This window comes from Peromyscus californicus, unplaced genomic scaffold (assembly GCF_007827085.1).
Source record: "Peromyscus californicus insignis strain IS unplaced genomic scaffold, ASM782708v3 Scaffold_25__1_contigs__length_3188244, whole genome shotgun sequence".
Lineage (NCBI taxonomy): Eukaryota > Metazoa > Chordata > Mammalia > Rodentia > Cricetidae > Peromyscus > Peromyscus californicus.
The window spans coordinates 1,041,268-1,060,019 of NW_026294536.1; the positions used below are offsets into that span (position 1 = coordinate 1,041,268).

The following is an 18,752-nucleotide window of genomic DNA, read 5'->3' on the forward strand; positions in this document are numbered from 1 at the left end:
TGCACCCCCTTCCAGTGCATTCCCCCTTCAGTGCATCCCCCCCAGTGCATCCCCTCTTTAGAGCATCCCCCCTCCAGTGCATCCCCCCTTCAGTGCACCCCCCTCCAGTGCATTCCCCCTCCAGTGCGTTCCCCTTTCCAATGCCCCACCCTCTTGCCATATTAGCATGACTTTTACTAGTTGTTATATATAATTCTAAAATGTGAGTCTCAGTGTAGAATGTAGTGACCAACCTTTGATGGTTGGGCTTGCAGAACTGAAGTCTTTGTTGGAGTTAGTAATTGATGGTTGAAAGGTTAGCAGCTGGATTTTAAAAACCTACATGATCTTGCTTAGGATTAGGATCTTTGTTGTTTTTACATTATTTCTCTTTTTAAAAAATCAGTTTTTCTATCCCTTTAATCCTTCCAGGGTTACCACCAGCCTTTGTACCTCTTTATTTCAGGTTTTTTTTTAAAGAGATGGGGTAAGGGAGAATGTATGTACGACCTCAGAGACAGAGGGCTGAACCTTTATTTTTTAAGTTAATTTTATGTGACATTTTGGTCTGTTTGTGTGCCTTTCATTCACCCTTTATGATAAGGATGCCAAGAACTCTGCCAGCTTTGATAGTGTCTGATGGTCTGATAATTTGGGTTGGATCAGAAGGTGCTCAGAATATTGCTTTAAAGAGGTTGGAAGACAGGCCCAGAGAGAACACTAGAATCTAAACTTACAAAGGGAATGACCTAGTCATGGCTTCATCCTGTAAAACCTTATCCATTCTCGTGTAAGGTAGAAGAGGATTTTGTGATGATTCATTTTCCTAAACAGTCAGTGGATATTTTTTACGAGGTGTCCAACCACACCATACTCTCTCAGTTCTAGCTGCAAGTTGAGTCCCCTGAGTTTTAAAGAAACACTGGTGCCATACATTCTGTCCAGTCCTGAGGGTTCTCCCTGAACCAAATCCATGAGATAGTTGAGACACATGTAGTTTTAGGTGGCTTTCTCGGAGATTCCGGTGTGCAGCCAGTGGATGGTGGAGTTGCTAGAGGTTTCTGAGTTGTAACTCTAAAATAATAAGGATGTTTAGAAAATTGTTCCTCAAGAGAGAGTCAGAGATGTAGGAAATACAGTAAGTGGCAGAAGTTTTGGAACCTTTCGAATCTTGGGGTTCTTATGCAGGAGTAGAGGGTACTTTGCAGAATACAGTGAAACTTGAAGTATGGGCCAAGAGCTGATGCCCCCTGAATTACCTGGGCTCTTTAGAAATGCAGATTGTGGTCCTCCTCCTCCCCCAGAGCTACCAAGTCAGTACCTGTGGGAGTGCAACCCAGCAGTCTGCATTTCACAGCACCTCTTCTGGGAGGTCCTGATGAACTGGGAGGCTTGAGAAGTGTTTTGATAGAGAGTGATTGCCTGACTGGGAGGGAGATAGGAAAATCAACCCACTGCCAGCTACAGAGGGACAGCCTCCCAGGCTGCATGGCTCTGGGGACAATGTCCTCAGCCGCTGAGTGTGGCAGGGTTTAGACCTGGCTGCTGATAGCTGTCCCTTGGAGTGTAGCACTTGCTTTTAAAGGCAGTGGAGACCAGGTGTTTCAGAGCCCCTTTGACTCATCATCCTTCACAGGACTCCTCTTTCCATTCCTAGACTGACTTTCCCCCCAGATAGCCACGTTGTGACACTTTGATGTTATCCAAAAGTGACTAATTTGGCTATGGAGACTGCTTCCTCTAGCTCGCTAATGGTTGAAAAGCTGAGATTCGAGAACAGCCACTTCCATGTAAAGAAAGCTTCAGAATGGAGCATCAAAACTGCGTTTTCCAAGGGAGAACAAAAATGCTTTTTAAAATGGTAAAAACAAAACAAAAGCAAAAACAAAAAATCTGGTGTCTTTTTTTTCCTGATTAAATTTGTTTTAAACCCATATAAAATATTTTGTAACATGCCATGCAGCTTTGGATGTTTGGCTTAGACATCAATGGACACATACCTTTTTCCACATGCGTTCTTGTTGGCTGAAGAGGTTGGGGACCTTCTTATATCTTGAGTGTATTGTACTCAGATATCTGCACCATCTGCCTTGTGGTCAAGTGTCCCCTCATCTGTCCTGTGGTCATTAGTGTGCACAGTGAAAGCTACATTTCTTCCTGGGTGTGAATCACGTAGTCGTTTATCACCTAGCTAGCTTCTCTTACCCCTACTGTTAGGTAGAATCCTATGGTTTTGCTATGTTGTAGTTGATTTTATTCAACATGACTTGTATGCTGGCATTCTCCTGCCTTACTGCCTGGAGCGGGCTTGTGGTCCAGGTCATACTGTTCGAGGGAACGATAATACAGCCTCCTTTGCCCTGCCTGTACGTAAGCTTTATTTTAGTTAACTTCCAAAAGTTTGTCTTCCTCATACTTGAACTTTTTCTTATCCTTACATGTATACAAGTCTTTTCTTCCTCTGCTTGAATAGGATTTTATTAAGGCCAGTTAAAATCTAATACATTTCAGTATCCCTAGTACCCCCCCAACCTTGCCTAATGTACTTGACCCTACTAAACTAGCTGTTATGCCATTTTGAAATATGAAATTTCATAGGCCTTTTGCCCTATGAAAGCTAAGGCTATTAATTAAACCAAAGTTATCTAAGAAAGGCACATTTCTATATAAGGCAAACAAATTGGTCTAAAACAATCACAGTAAATTGCCAACAGGTGTATCTTTTAAAGAGGACTATGAAATGGCCTACCTGCTAACGTTTCGTGTGTATTTCCTTTCCGTAGGTGACTTTCTCCCACCCCCACCTCCACCTTTAGATGATCCCGGTACCCTTCCACCTGGCTCTGGACACTTCCCTCCTCCTCCACCACTGGATGAAGGTGCTTTCAAAGTCCAGGTAAGAGCAGTGGCGGAAGTCAGGTTTGTAAGACATTTGAGGATGCCTGGGAATTCAGTGACCGTTTCTGTGTTGATGAGCATTACCCAGAGTCTATAGAGGACTTTGCAACTTACAAGGAATTACCATACTTTAATGCAAAATGCCCAAGCCGTGCTTCTCAGAGTTCTGCTGGCTTACACTCTGAAGCCATGGAAAAATATTACCCACTAATTTCATTTTAAAACCAAAGGTGATTTTCTTTTAAAGAAATGCTGTTTGAGAAGTCTACATTTTTTGGCATAAAACCAGGCCTTAAAAAAAAAATCATTCCTCTCTGTCCTTAAGCTTTGCATTCAATATGAGGAAGAGTGATATTTAAGGCTCTGCTTGTTCAATGTGGGCCCTCACTGGCAGCAACATTGTTTTCACAAAAGCAATAGTAAGATGCCACAGGGCCTTTTCTTCTAGATGCTCGAAGGTGAATGTTATAGGTGTATATCAGTGATATGTGAGCATTATGTTCTGGAGAGAGCAGGTTACAAAGTAACTCCAGCTACATGGAGAAGTGTAGATTCTTGCTGGAGAAGGAGATTTTTGCTCTGACCAAAGGTGGCTCATGTCCAGCACCCCCACTTAAGGCTGAAGATATCATGTCAGGACAGAAAAATGATAAAATTATAAAGATTGCCGTTCTCAGATAAGGTGATGTTAATGTAGATATGGAGAAGATAAGAATCAAGAACTTGTCTCAGAGAAACAGTGATTTTTTTTCAGATGAGATGGAATGGTGTTTGGTGTTTGCCTGTGCACAATCAAGCATCAGAAACCTGTGAGTTACACCACAGACCAGAGACACTGAGTTGATGTTGGTGACTGTTTTGTGGTTTGTTCTGTTATTTGGTCTGCCATTGTATGTGTTCACCGTGTTCCACGAGGAATGTGGTGGAGGAGTGTAGGGTCTGGTCTCTTGTCCCTTCTCTTGAAGTTTAGGTTGGGAGAGCGAAGTAGAAATTGCTCAGTTGTTTCCCAGACAGTCTTTGTTCCAATGTAGATATGATCTGAGCACTTGAAATCCTATGACACGAAAGGCAAGCAGTTTGTGCGCTGTGGAACTTGCAAGTAAACAGAGTACAAGCGTTGCACATTCTGGTGGGGTGTGTACTAGGGGAAGCAGGCACAGGGTGGCTTTCGAGAGTGACCTTGGTCAGTGACACCTCCTCAGGACAGTACCACCAAACAGAGGCTTAAAGGAGAAAAGGCTTTATAAGCCAGATGGATTCTCATGGAGTATATCTTCACGAGGTTTAGTCATGTTTTAATGAAATAGTCTTGCCTGCTTTTTACATACTGTTGTTTACTATTGGGACACTTCTCTGTGTGTTGGTCAATGGACGTAATTTTAAAATTCCCTTCTGTTTTCTTTCCTGGATTGTTATTAAATCTATTGTGCTATATTTTGAATATTTCTGCTCCAAGGATTGGCTGAATGTCTGCCGTTTGAAAAGTAGTTGAGAAGTAGGTTCTAAGTTAGGGACTGGGCAGATCACACCAGGTCCTAGCTGACCTTTTGAAAGAAGTGTAAGCCTTAAAAAGATCATAATGTGCCAACGTGTCTCAAGGTGCTAATTGAAATAGCTAGATGATACTTTGATATTCCTACTGATAGTGTGTAAAGCAAATAATAGCAATGATAGTAATAAGGTTATGATCGGTACTATGTGAAGCTCCTAATCGCAGTAACAATAGAGTTTAGTCCATGGGTTCCATTTAAAAACCATCCAACCCATGAACATAGGATCTTTACACTAATTGCTCCTTGCTTTACTTTTATTAGTGTTGGATAGTTTCACTGTGAACATCTTTCATATCGTTAAACAAATTGTACTTCAATTTGTTTTTGAAATTATTATGAATGTGACTTCTTTCTTGATTTCTTTTTCAGAGTTGACTGTTAACATAAATAACCTACTTACCTTTATATGTTGACTTTATATCATGCAATTTTACTGACTTATGCATTAATTTAATAATGTTTTCTAGAGTCTTGGGTTTGTCCATGTGTGTTCACTGTGTCTGAAAACAGGCACAGTCCGTCTTCCTCCATTTTTAGTTTGGACTCACCCCTTTTAATTCTTTGTCTTGTCTAATTGCCCTGGCTAGGACTGCCAGTACTGAGCCAAATACAATCAGTGAAAGTGGAGTCCTTGTCCTGTTCACGGGGCTTTCATGGAAATTACAAACAGTCTCTTTCTCTGTGGACTTTGCTGGGTGTACTCAAGCCATGGCTTTGTTTTTGAAGAGGAAGGAAATAAACAAGAAGCCTGTCGCCATGCTGGCTTATGTTCTCTAAAACAGAAGGGAGGTTGAGAAAAAATAAAGCAGTGTTTGCCAAATGGAAAAGGACAAATCTGGGAGGGAGAGGGTGTTGTTTTTGAAGCTCTTCATGTGAGCTTCTTGGTAACTTAAAAATGATGCCCGTGCCGTCCTCTCGGGCGGGAGTGAGTCGGGTGTGAGAGTGACGACCTTGCTCTGCCTGTGCCTCAGCACCTTTCCATAGAGCTCAGGGCAACTGATGCAGGGTGATCCCTGGGAACGGTTTTGTACTTGTTCTTCTTTCTGGTAAAGCCTCATCTTGCCAATTCCAAATCATAGCTGGTAAATGTGTGTTTTATGTAGAAGTCTGTTTATATTTCCAGCCAGATTTTCCGCTCAGAGCCAGAAGACTGTCTACTAAGAATGACTACTGCAAGATCCTCAAAGCTGAAAAGGACTTGGGTGGTCATTGAATCCAAGCCTGGGACCAGATTTCTCAATTAGAGCACTTCAAGCACTCACTGAAGGAATTAATTCCTGACCCTCTTTGGAAATGGGGAGACTGAGACCCCAAGAGGTATCGGTAGATACCCTGGTTCTGACAGAACTCTCACCCAGAAGCCTTTCCTCCTGGCCATGCCACCTCCCCAATGTTGATTGCTTGTGGGGTGTACTTGGCTCCTCTTAGCCCTCTATTAAGCTGTAAGGCTCTCTGATGCAGAGTAAAGGCTTGCATGCCCTATCCGGCAAGAACAGGTGCTGCTGGAGTTTAGCTTGGCTCTCTGCATTTTTGATATATGCTGCATAAACTTCCGTACAACAGCAAAAAATTATTTAGTGCAAAGAAGTATTCTTGTCTTGAGAATTCACATTTTTTATGGGAAAGATGAATCTGAACACAAATGGGAGATTTGGTTTGCTTTTTTTTGGCTAGAATGAATTGAACTTTTCTGGCTGTAAAGTTTGTACTGGCCCCTCGACAGTCTGTGTATTCATTTGTTTTTTCCTGCTTCAGAGTCAAATGAATATGCTCATTAGGTAGACACATAATGCTACAGGTGCTGTAGCCTCAGAACTCGGCCTCCTCAGTCTGACAATCCGAGTGTTCAACCTTTGGGCTTTGCTCCGAGTTACTGTCACAGTCTGTAAATTCTCTTTCCAGTCAGCCCATGAGCAGGTACACAGTGTTGCTCATCACTTGGATGAGAGGACAGAATGTCTTTTTCAAGGTATTTTAGAATATCTTTTAACAGGTCTTTTTTTCAGGAAATTAGACATCATCCATTTTAGGTCTTTCTATTCTTTTAAATGGTAGGTTTTTTTTTTTTTTAAATGCATGTAAGAAAAAGGTCACATATGTAGTGAAGCAGTGGTGATGGATAAAGAGATAGAGTAGATGTAAGACACACACACACACACACACACACACACACACACGCAGGAGCATGTTCCACACATAGAGGGGGCAAACCACATGCACATAGTCCTACGTTGTGTGGTAGCTTCCCCAGCTCCCCAGGCACTTACCTGGCCTTCTGTGTGACATTTTGTCTCATCTTTCCATGACCTCCAGGAAACCACCTTTGACTTGGCCTGACTGGTCTGAACCTGCAGCTTGGTCCTCCTTGTCCAGTGTGGAGCAGTTGCTAGCCTTCGACGGTCCCTTCTCTGTTTTCGTGTACTCAGGCCAGATGCTTCCATTTGCTGTGTGTATTCAGTGTCTCCACTGCAAAATATATTTTTTTTTTATCCAACACTGCTTGGTTCGACTGTTAAAATTTTCGTATTCAAATGCAATCTTTCCCCTTAACATTTGTTTTTAGTGCCTTTCTTCCTGTACTCTTGAAAAATGTTGCACAAAGAGGCAGTTGGGGATGGACAGAGCGAGGGTCGGGCGTGGGGCAGTGTACCACATAGAGCTGATCAGCAAAGCTGGGGAAAGAGGTGGGCATTTCCAAGGATAAAGTGAACACAGTATCTTGAACTAGGCTCAGAATTAGTAGTGAAAAGGAAGAAGAAACTCCACCCCCGCAATTCCTGTCTTAAATTGGGATTAGATAAGCAAATTCACCTTTTTTGAAAAGAATTTAAAAACAATATATTTAAAAACAATATGTGTATGCTGGCTAAAAATCACTTTTTTTTTTGCGGCAGGGGGGGGGAGTTCAAGACAGGGTTTCTCTGTGTAGCTTTGTGCCTTTCCTGGAACTCACTTTGGAGACCAGGCTGGCCTCGAACTCACAGAGATCCACCTGCCTCTGCCTCCCGAGTGCTGGGATTAAAGGCATACGCCACCACCGCCTGGCCAAAAATCACTTTCTTATTTGCCCATTTTATACTTTTTTAGGCATAATGACCTCAGGTCCACAGCCATGGCCACCTTCATTTTTGAGCCCACAGAAACTGGCATCTGGCCTTGACCAGAGTTTGGATGAAACTTATCACAGAGGTTTCCTTTGCCTCTGCCCATGAATATGATACGGAAGAGGACAGTGATACAGAAACAGGTCTACACTGCTGAGCCCGAGATGGTTGTAGTGGGGCCTGTTGTGGGATCTTGAACAGACTGACCAGCAGGAGCCTACTCTAAACTCATTGTGCATTTCCTTAGGGTGTTGTTACAAAGACATTTGATGCATGAAATTATACGAGAAGGCCTAGGATGCTGTTCTTCTCACCTGTGACCCTCTTGCTTTTAGGTCCCTGGGCCTCAATTGATTTGTAGATAGTGGTCTTGGCTGAAGAGCAGCAGTATGGTGGTGGATAGCTTATTGATTTTCTCCCCCCATTATATGTTTGTATTTATAGATCTGTGAGTGTGAGTGTGGGTGTGGGTGTGTGTGTGTGTGTAGCCAGACTGGTGGGTTCCTTGAAAGTTTTTGAATTTGATCAATATGATTTGCTAAAAGTGAACGTCAGACTTTGCTTATTTGCTTTTTGTTCTGATTGAGCCTCTGGCTGGGAAAATAGACGAGCAGAGCAGATTTTGGAAACCTGTACTTGTAAACGTTCATGGATAGCAAGATAGAGCTGATAGAGCTATTCCAGTAATTCCTTGAGAATATTGAATGTTTCGCTCCTCCTCCTCCTCGCTTGTCTTTTCTCAAGGTGCCAGGAATTAAACCCAGGGCTTTATACTTGCCATGCTCCTGGTTAACAGCATCCACAACCAGTCTCCTCCTGTTTTCATGTTTACTCTAGTAGGTGTGGTTGCACACACCTATAATCCCAGCTCTAAGGAAGACTTTTGTTTCAGGCCAGCCTGGGCAATGTAGCAAGGTAATGTTTCCAAGTCAATACAAACAAATGATGAATTCACATGAGTTCAACTTCTTAGGATTTGATTCTGGAATATATATGTACACCCAACTTTACCAAGCCAGCTACCTTCAAAAATAATCCAGGATACATTTGTGTTGTCAGTGATGAAAGCTTACAATCTGTGGTCAAACAATCTCTGGGGAAGTTGATCCTGGCCAGTTCTGGTTGACTGTGAGTTAACCAGTGTGGTTGGCTCTCAGCCAGAGTTGTGTATCGGGAATAACTTAACTATGCTGGTATACTCCAGAAACTTTCCTTGGGCCTGAGGAAAATGAACCTGTAGTTGGCTCCTTTTGAATTTTTGGAAGTTCATATTCATGTTGTCTTTCCCATCATTAATTTTAATGGCTTCATCAAGACAGAATGGTATTTTTTTTTCATTTAAGAGGGTACTACATATTTTCTACTTACAAGAAGAAATGTAAGGAAATCAAGTAATATAGATGAAAGGTTTTCAAGGTTTTTTTTTTTTCAATCAAAGAAAAAGTATGCTCTATGTATATGGTTTACCTGAAATATACACCAAGTAAAGCTTGAGTAGAACTTGCTTCCTTTATCTCATGGGTTATTAAGCCACCTTGTTGAGTGCTATTGTTAACATGATGATTCCTTAGACTGGACTGTGAGACCACCTTCACCATGCCCTCTCCCTTGCAGGCCTTCACGGCCCTGCTGGTCTGTGTTAGCTTTCTGGTGGATTTTCTTCCTGAGTCTGTCCTTTGTGTGTGTGTTTACTGCTTCTGCTATAGTGAGTGCTCATCAGGTAATTTGTGATTCATCGGGCTGGATGAGTGATCTGTTCCACCAGTTTTTCAGTAAAACCCTATCTAAAAGTGTGATAGGAGATTCAGATTTGCCATATCTAAATACTACATGAAGCTCTGTCCTGTGTCACTTACTCTCTGTTGCATGGATGGTTGTTGATGAGGAATTTGATGTATTCCCACCCTACCCCTTTTCCATGTAACTTATGTCACTCATTCATCAATTTTGCTATACTTGAGGGGGAAAACATTTTAACCTTTCATTTGCCAAAATAATTCTTCCTTGTAGTCTTGTTGTCGTGAATTCTCAAATACTTCTCTTTCTGGGACTTCTGTAATGTATATGCTCGTCTGCTTCATGGTGGTCAGTGTTCCAGAAGTTCCTTGTAATCCTGCTCAGTTCTCTTTAGTTCTTTTCTCTTTGTCCCTTGGCTTTTACTGTTCTGTAATGATAAATCTTCACGCGCCCTGACGTTCTTCTATCTGCTCAGATCTGCCTCGTGGATGTTTTGTTTCCTATGTTATTTTTTTTTAATAGAGTTTGTCTTTCCTTTTTTTTCCCTTATCAACAACTGCATTTTTGTTTATGATTTTTTAAAAAATTCGTTGTTTATCTTTCTTAAGTATTTTTCCTTAAGAAAATACAGTCTTTGCCAAATAATTTTACTGTGATGTATTTTATCTAGATTGTTTCCTTTGGTTTATTTTTTTACTCTGACTAGTCTATCCTTTTTTACTATGTTTTGTGATTTTTTTCTATTACTGTTGAAAAATGCTAAAATACACATTTTTATACTGAAACATATTGGTACCTCTGGAAATAAGTTCCCTTCTTCACTAGACTTTGCTGCATTTCTCTTTCCTTCTGTTTTCTTTGGGGGGGTGTGAATGGGGAGAAGTGTTACCCTTGCTTGTCGTTATGTCAAGAATCAACCTTAGATCAATCAACACTTGAAAAGTCAGATATTTCTTGTGAGTGCCCACCCTCTCCTGAGCATGGGTAATGTCTGTCTGGTTTCATTCATGTATACTATGGTTTAAACATTCTAGACATCAGTGTGTGTCCCTCCAAAACAGTAGACAGTGAAATATGCAGGGAAATCATAAGTGGCTGCCCTTACATCCCTGGAAAGACACAATGCCATAGTGGAAACATGGCGGCTGCCTCTGTGAGTAGAAGCAATTGAATCACTGCAGAGGTCTTTGGTACTTGGAATATGAAGTACTCTCCACCTTCCCTGCTCTTACAGAGAGTTCCCCAGGAAGACTTGCATACTTGCTTGCCAGGGTGGGGATTTGGTTAGAAGGACTGGACTAAGGAATGAAATTAACCTAAATTGACCACAGTTTCCACCCAAGGCTTCCCGCCTGAAAGTTGGAAGCCTTCAATAGACTCCCGAGTTCCAGATCTGTTGCATCAGACAGACTCTGTCATTGCTGTGTTTGTCTGGTGGGCAGGACAGATTTCCTTAAACTGCTTCCTACTCTGCTGTCTTCCCAGAAGCTGCTGTCTGCCCTCTGATTCCTCTGATCCATTCCCCTGACTGGATCTTCTTTCTTCCTGTTTGTCCTTTTGGTGCCCAGTGAGACTTCTTCCTTCAACCTTCTGTCTTCCCCCATTAGAAACGAGAATGCTGATGGAATCAGCTCAGTCATTGTTCATCTGATGGCTGGATCTGGTTATGTATGATTCCTGCTGTTTCAACAACTGTAGGACTCATCATTTATCCTTCAGTTCTTTTCATTGGAAAGCCACCTTTATATTCATACTCGGTGTTCCACAAAGTTTATTCATCATCTTATTTCAAGATGTACATTTGATTTGACCCACCATTGCATTTTCTAGTCTCCCACACTCTAAACCTTGGGGTTCCCTGATCATTGTTCACACATCCTGTTTTTTTCCTGTATTCATAAGCAAGGTCTTTGGGCATAAGAATGATTCTCAGATTTGTTCCAGTCCATTTATTTCACTGCCCATCATTTTAGCTCATTCTTCCTCCATATTACAAGTGACTCATCACCTTTATTCTTTTTTTTTTTCTGTATTCCAGCTGAACATCCCTAAACAGTTAATGTTCAAGAAATTATTATTTCCTTCCTGTGACTGGTTTACTTCCTGCCACATTAATTTTCTTCTTTTATCTAGCTGTTCAGAGCATAGCATGACCTACCTTACTCATATCCTAGTGTTCTGTGTGTGGACTTTGCTCTTGATGTGATGCTTCTATTCTTGACAAATACCAAGTTCATTTTCCCTATTTCATTCTTGTTGGCTGGTACCTCCTCATCTTTTGATTGCCCCGTAATCCTTTTCATTAAAAGAAAAAAAATGTATTTTATTTTACACTCACTTCCTCCTGTATGCCTAATGCCCTTCTTCCTTCTCTGTGTCTGCCTTGACACACCCGATGTCCCATGGCTTAATGATTAAAAGCTCCTAATAGTTCTTTACCCTCATATTTCTCAGCTTCGCATGCAAAATGTCAATTTCAGTACTATTTTCCTAGAAAGGTCTTCTGTCTAGCAATGTCTGCCTCATTGTAAGGGCTACTATGAAATCTGTTAGGCTACTGTGATAATTGGTTAATCCTGCCTTATGGTCCCGTCATCGAATGTATGCCTCTTTGTGGAGTGATGCAATTAGTTCATGTACATTAATCCTGACTCTCAGCTGTATTTCATAAAGCCAGATTACAACATAGTATGGAGGAGTCCTGTAGAAGTCATTTAATATCATAAATCACAAACTCTCAGATTTGACTGGTTCTTTTCCAGCAGGTTGTTCTTGTGATGAGGAGATGGGAGGCCCACATTTCTTAACTGGACCACTTGTCCATGGCAACACAGTTACCAGGAAAGCTGACCATTAGCTCAGTGAGAAGTTTCTGTATTTCTGGCTAGTCTTCCCATTATCTTCCTCTTCATTTCCCTTTTAGTACCCACATGAAATGTGTACCACAGTTCCTGTATCATCCATAGTCTTCACTTTGTTCTGAGGGTGTAGATTAGCAGCTTAGTTGACATTCATGGACTGGTTTGATTCCTTGATTTGACAGTAGGAAGTTTTGGGGAGTAGACTACGGACTGTGTGCCACGCTTATCTGCTTGGTGCTATAGTGAGCTTGCAAAGGGTTCACCATGTACTACTTCTCTTGGCTTTGGGTGATAAGGAAAGGAAATGGGAGAGGAAGTCATATACATCTTGAGCAAATCAAGGTTTTCTATTTTTAGTCTTTTGCTACTGTTTGGAAAGTACAGCCTCCGTGCATGGAAGCCTCACACGTGTTTCCTTAGTGCCGTTTCAAAAAGGGGGAAATAAATACGGGATTTTTTTGTTGTTTTTCGTAGTGAAAATAGTAAAATCACGCAGATTTCCCCTTTTTCTGTTGGTGAAAACTCAACCCCAGTAGGCACAGATTCCTCAACTTAAGCTATGCCTGTCAAAGCAAAGCACACAGAACTGGAGACTGAAGCCAATAAAACCCAGTATAATGAGATATGGTACAGAACCTGTAAGGGACAGAGCTGCAGGGAGAACAGGGGGGCCAGTGGCCATGCTGCTCCTTAGTCAGTGGCCTGTTTACCCAGTTAGGGGGTTGCCCTTGGAGAAAGGGTGCTCAGAACTGATTACACAGGGACACAGTGCTGTATTCTTATGCTAAATCTATCCCTTCTCCATAACAATCCATGGTAACATTTACTCTGAGTGTCACACAACTCCTGCCCCTGGTCCTGATAAATGGATTATTTTCTTCGGCAGTTATGATTCTAATCAAAAGCTTTATGGAATATTAGAAGACAATGAAAAGCTGCATGCTCATGCCTGTGATGATCTGACTTGTACTCCAAAGGGTGGGGCACCCCTGAGCAGAAGCAGGGATGGTAGGAGAGTGTGGAGTCTATAGAGGCAGGTTGTGGCTGGAAGTGTAGTAGTGGCTCTGATATTGGCCGGGGGGCGGAGGGTGGCTTTGAGAAAGTGAGCATTTTATGAAGGAGTAGCTATGTGAAGGAAGGCAGGGGCGTGGTGGGGGAGGCTGGGGGGGAGCAGGGCACAGGATCTTTGCAGGAGTCTCACTCTCCTCAGGCTGGATGGCAAGGCATGGTTTTGTGTTTGTGGAATCAGAATGTCCTCGGAGGCAAATGTGAATGTGTATTACTAGAAGGAATGTTGGTATTAGTCCCTCATTAATGAGAGGTTCTATGCAGTCTCCAGATAGCATTGTGGCAGGAGGTGGAGGATAATGCCTTCCTAATTTGTGGATTTTGCCATATTGTTGTCTTTGTTCTTTAATGGAATATGTATTAAGCTCCAACAGGGTGCTACAAAGAGTGTCAGCTTATACTTGATTTTTCAGAACACTCACAAGGTTTATAAACACCAATAAATGGGAAGTCACAGCACCCCTTGGAGGTCGTAAACATGTTCACCCTTTCTACAAATGAGGAGTAAAGTAGGCTGTGCTCAACCCTACGAGGGCTGTGGATGAGATCCAAAAACTGCTGGTTAGAGAAAAGAATTTTCCATCATTGCGAATCGGATTAGAATGTATTAGTAAGGAATTATGCTTACATGTGCTTAGAGTTGTGGCGTTTTAATTAAATTGTTCCACTTACTGTTAGCATTTGGGTTAGCAACAGGCTGCCAAACTATGCCATGATATTTCAAATTTACTGTGGAAAAGAATTTGGAAAGAGACTGAATGCTTACCACCCAAGACTTCAGATTCATCCGGTCTAGGGGAGGTGCTTGGGCGGCACCTGTTAATAGATAGCTCAGATACTTCTGCACTTAAAAGACAGCTTAGCTTCCCTTAGTTCTTGCTTGAGTGTCAACACTGTCTTTCCCTGGAACTGGGACTCTTTCCTTCATCTATTAGCAGTCTTCTAGAACTTACTTAGTGTGATCCTTTGGTAGAAGCATTACCTGTTACCAGTTCCTGAAGACCTGTTGCTTGCTCAGCCTTCTGACTGGCATGTCTCTCCCTTCGCCCGGTCTCCAATTTATCGTTGTAGGGTTGCGATACTGTTCTCCTGTTTCTTAAATGAAAACCAAAAATGAAGAGCATATGAGTTCCTTAAAGAGTATATATCTTTAAATCCTTCACATTTAAATCCAGTGGGACTTAGATTTCACCTTAAGTTTGAACCACAGACAGGAGAGTTTGTGGCAGTGAGCATGTCTTAAGTCAGTTATAAAACCTTTAGACTTTGTTGAAGTGAAATATGACTTACAGATAAAATTCACGTCTGAAGAGGGGAGAAGTGGGAAGGCAAGGCGGAATGAGCAGTTCAGCTTTTCATCATTACTTTGTTTGCTGCTTTTATTAACATGGACTCAGCACTGAGCCATTGCTGAGGGCACAGTAGGTCTTTGATCATCATTGACTCTGAGTAGTCGGTGAACAAGGAAACATTTGTCAGCAAGGCCTGCAAGGAGCCATGGGCAGAATTCTGGACTAGAGGAAGGCTTTTTAACTTGAGACGAGAATAGTGAGACTTGAAAAGACATCATCCCTTGTCACCTTCGTCCTCTGGATGGTGACATCACTTGTCATGGCCGTCTGTTGATTTGTAATGCACCCACAGGATAGGTACTTGCTTAAGTCATGACTATTAGTTATGTTGCAGAATCACAATCATTCCTGACTAGGGTGAGATCAGTGGTTTTCTGATTTTGTTTCATACTCACTTTTTATCAATGGTAACCTTGGGCATAAAAATAGGAATTCCTGTTGGGAGTGTTAATGTAAACTATCTGAGCACTTCCTAAAATATATGTGATTCATCTCATGTGTTTGTTCCCACATCAACACCGAGTCCCAAGATGTAATTACCTATGCCCACTCTTTGCTTCGTCATGGGGCTGTTTATCCTTTAACCAGCCACATCTGGGAACAGGGCCAAGCTCCTTGTAAGATCTGTCCATGTGCATGGTGTGATCATCCATGACCCTTTGAGTCTGACCTTGCTTTGTTCTTTCCCAAAGAACAGTCTTGTTGCAGGCATGATTCTGTTGCAATGGTTCCAGAGTCTCCGTGCTCTTCAGCTAAACGACGTAAATAGTGTTCTCCATCCATGGTCTTCCCAGTAGTCTTTTCATCCCAGCAGCCCTGTCTGATTTCACTCTTTATCTGCTCTCCCTGTTTTTGATTTATTTTCTCTTATGTCGTTTGCCTCATACACTTACCCACATGGACTCCTCCATCTAATGAGATTTGTAGATGAATCGGCATGGGGAGGACTGGTCTCCCTTCTTTCGCCTTCCTTCTCTGTGTCTCTTCTCCATCCCTTCTCTTTCCTTTGTCTTCACTTGGTCCATTGCCATCTTCTTTCTTGCCCATTGTGCCAGCACACTCTGAATATTTAACACCATTTCCGGAAAAGTGAATGAAACTAGCTTACATAGGGAATAGATGTTAGATGGGATTGGTATCAAAGCTTGGGTTTCTTTTTGAAATTTTAACGTGTGAGAGAGAGAGAGGGAGGGGAGGGAGGGAGGGAGGGAGGGAGGGAGGGAGGGAGGGAGGGAGAAAGAAAGAGAAGGAGAGAGAGAGAGAGAATATGCACATGTGTGGCTGCACATACAAGTATGTGTGCGTGTGTGTAGAGGCCAGAGGTGGCTGATTCAACTAGGCTCACTGGCCAGTTATCTCCAGGATTCTGTTTGTATCTGTCTCCAACCCCACCCCAGCCCTGGGACTATTGGTGCTTCACCACCATTCCCCTTTGATGTAAGTGCTAAGAATCCCGACTCGGGTCCCTATGCTTCTGGGGTGTGCTGGCGAATCTCATGTCAACTTGACACAAACTAGACTTATGTGATAGCAGGGAGCCTTAATTGAGGAAATGAATCTGTCAGACCTGGCTGTAAAGCATTTTCTTAATTAGTTATTGATGGGGGAGGGCCCAGTCCATTGTGAGTGGTTCCATCCCTGAGCTGAGTAAGCCATGGGCAGCAAGCCATGGCCTCTGCATCAGCTTCTTCCTCCAGGTTCCTGCACTGTTGGAGTTCCTGTCTTGACTTCCTTCAGTGATGAGCAATGCTGCAGAAGTATAAGCCAAATAAATTCTTTCCTCCCCAAATTTCTTTGCTCATGGTATTTCATCACAGCAATAGTAACCTTAACTAAGAGATGGAAAAGCACTTGACCAATTTACCATCTCCCAGCACCCTGGAGCTTGTCTTTTTATGTGCTTCTATCTACGGCCTCCTAAGTTTATTCAGTCTCAGCTTGGCTGTGGACAGGATCTTCCCTGTTTTACATTCCATTTGGGTGTCAAACTAAGCGTAAGGACTTTGCGGAGAGACATTTGTAGCTCTAACTCCATTTCTTGTATTTCCTGCGTGGATGGTCTGAAGTGGTCTCCTTCCGATCTTTGGTATTTAATTCTGTTAAACATAGATGGTAAAATCTACAGGTTTCTAAGGTTGTTGGGATACTTAGTGAGATATTTGTGGAGGTTTTCTAAGTGTCACTCCGTCTGTTGACAATGACAGTGTAAGAGTGCCTGTGCAGGCTGGGGACAGTGGACCAGATTCCTGGGTAATGACTGTTGCCTGCACAAAGGATATTTCTCAGAAGGGGAAAAGAAGTTTGATAAGGAGAAAGTAGCATCTAGACTTGGGGTGCTTCTTTGGCGATGTTTCAGAGTATGTGTGGGGAAGAAGGGGTACCTTCTAGCCCTTTAGCACTGTTAACGAGCTATTATCTTAGACAGACCAAACTATCTCTTTATGAGAGTTTTATCGTGGATGAAGGGGGTTGTTCAAGAGCTATCTGAGTGCTCCTTGCCTTCAGGTCTAACATTTCGTTAGCCTGCCTGCCCTATGCTGATCGTTGCCAATCCCTCTCCCGAATATGCCTTCTCTGCACACCCTGATTAGTGGCTGTCTTTATTTATTATTATTTATTACCGACAGACTTTCAAGTACCACTCCTCATATATTAACTTGTAAAGAACTAGGATACCTTTACAGTAGTAAAAGCTGATGGAAACCGCCTGAATTAAGTCAGTCATCAAAGTTGGCATCACAAAATGTGATTTCTGGGTTAGCTGACAAGCTTCTGGGTGTGATGTGGTTAGAAAGTCAGGTATCATGCTTGTAATTTCTGTCCAGCTTGTCAGTTCTGAATCTACGGACCAGGTAAATCCACTTTATTCAGGTTTTATAAGATAACTTGACTTGACAAACAAGCTAGCCTGTGCTAGAAGTAGAGGGGAATAAAAAGATTCGTCACCCCGGTCTGTGGCCTTTGATTCACTTTTGAGTGTAAATTAGTAATCGTAGATGAAAGGATTCCTAGGATGGCCCAGTGTTGAAACATGGAAACACATGTGAATATGCATGTGTTACTGCCAACATGCTGAATTTCTCCGCTATGATAAGAATGTTGACACATCTGGGCTTTGGGAGATCATGCAGGCCGAGATGGTATCAGCTGTGGAGGGAGGTGTTGGGACAACATTTTATTAAGGCTTTAGCTGCAGCCTCAAGTAGAATTTACAGAGATGGGGTGCCAATGGGGTGAAATATTGAATCTTGGGAATAGATACATGAATATAATTCCTTGTTTATTTTTACAAAATATTTTAATTAATTTCTAGTAAAAATGTTAAGTGTGAGGAATGAATAAATAAATATAACATCTCTGCCTTCCTCAGTGCTGGTGCCCCCTGTCTTTTGCCCTTAGTTAGTAGGTTAGCAACATTTGGGCTAAGGAATGTTCTGTCTTGGTCAGTCTGTCGGTATAGTTGGCCTGTATTTCTCTCACATGCCCTATGTTTCCATTTGGTTGCCTCTGTTTCTTATTCTGTTTCTGTGCTCTTGCCATGGTGGAGTCACCTCCTTGTCACTCTGCTAGTGACACTGAAAATTATGTTTTTTTTTTTTCCCCAGATGATATAATGATCTTCACTTTTAGTTGGGATTTAGTCATGTACCTATCTTTGTGGAGGGAATGGCAATAGCTCTTATAGCAGATTACATCTTGTGGACAGTTCCATCGTGGGGAGCATGGGTTTGGATACCCCTCCTTAGCCCTGGCTTTTCTCTTCCTATCTCATTCTTGTAGTCTAGTCAATGCTGCAGTGACAGGCTCCACATGGCTATGATGCGGGGGCGGGGCGGGGTGGGGGAAGGGGAGGCCCTTGGCATCAGTCCTTTGCCCTCCCTTCCTGTGCTGGGCCCTCTTTGTCACCATCTCTTTTTCTTGACTCAAGCATGGGGAAGTTGAAAGTCCTTGCAGTTGCAAACAATGAAAGGTCAACAAGACTGAGAGCAAACATCTCTCTCTTCACCCTTCTGCTCAGGGATCGAACGGTCGTGTTTCAGAACAAGTCCACGAGGTCCTAAGAGGGTGGATGAGTTGCCGACATTGCTCATGAGTTCTGTCTAACCCTCTTGAATGGCTGTCACCCTTCCTGTCCCCTCAGCACTCGTCCTAAGGATTGACTCCCCAAATAACGTGCATGCAGCCTCGTGTCAGGGGCAT

The 18,752-nt window shown here is 42.5% G+C and overlaps 1 protein-coding gene across 3 annotated transcripts in view; it reads left to right on the forward strand.

The window, feature by feature from the left end:
- Positions 1-18,752, forward strand: part of Lpp (LIM domain containing preferred translocation partner in lipoma) — a 615,165-nt gene that overhangs the window by 279,094 nt on the left and 317,319 nt on the right. For all 3 annotated transcript variants that reach the window (XM_052753866.1, XM_052753868.1, XM_052753867.1), the window contains exon 5: positions 2,763-2,875. In XM_052753866.1, coding sequence (XP_052609826.1) covers positions 2,763-2,875 — 113 coding nt within the window. The remainder of the gene's footprint in view (positions 1-2,762; positions 2,876-18,752) is intronic.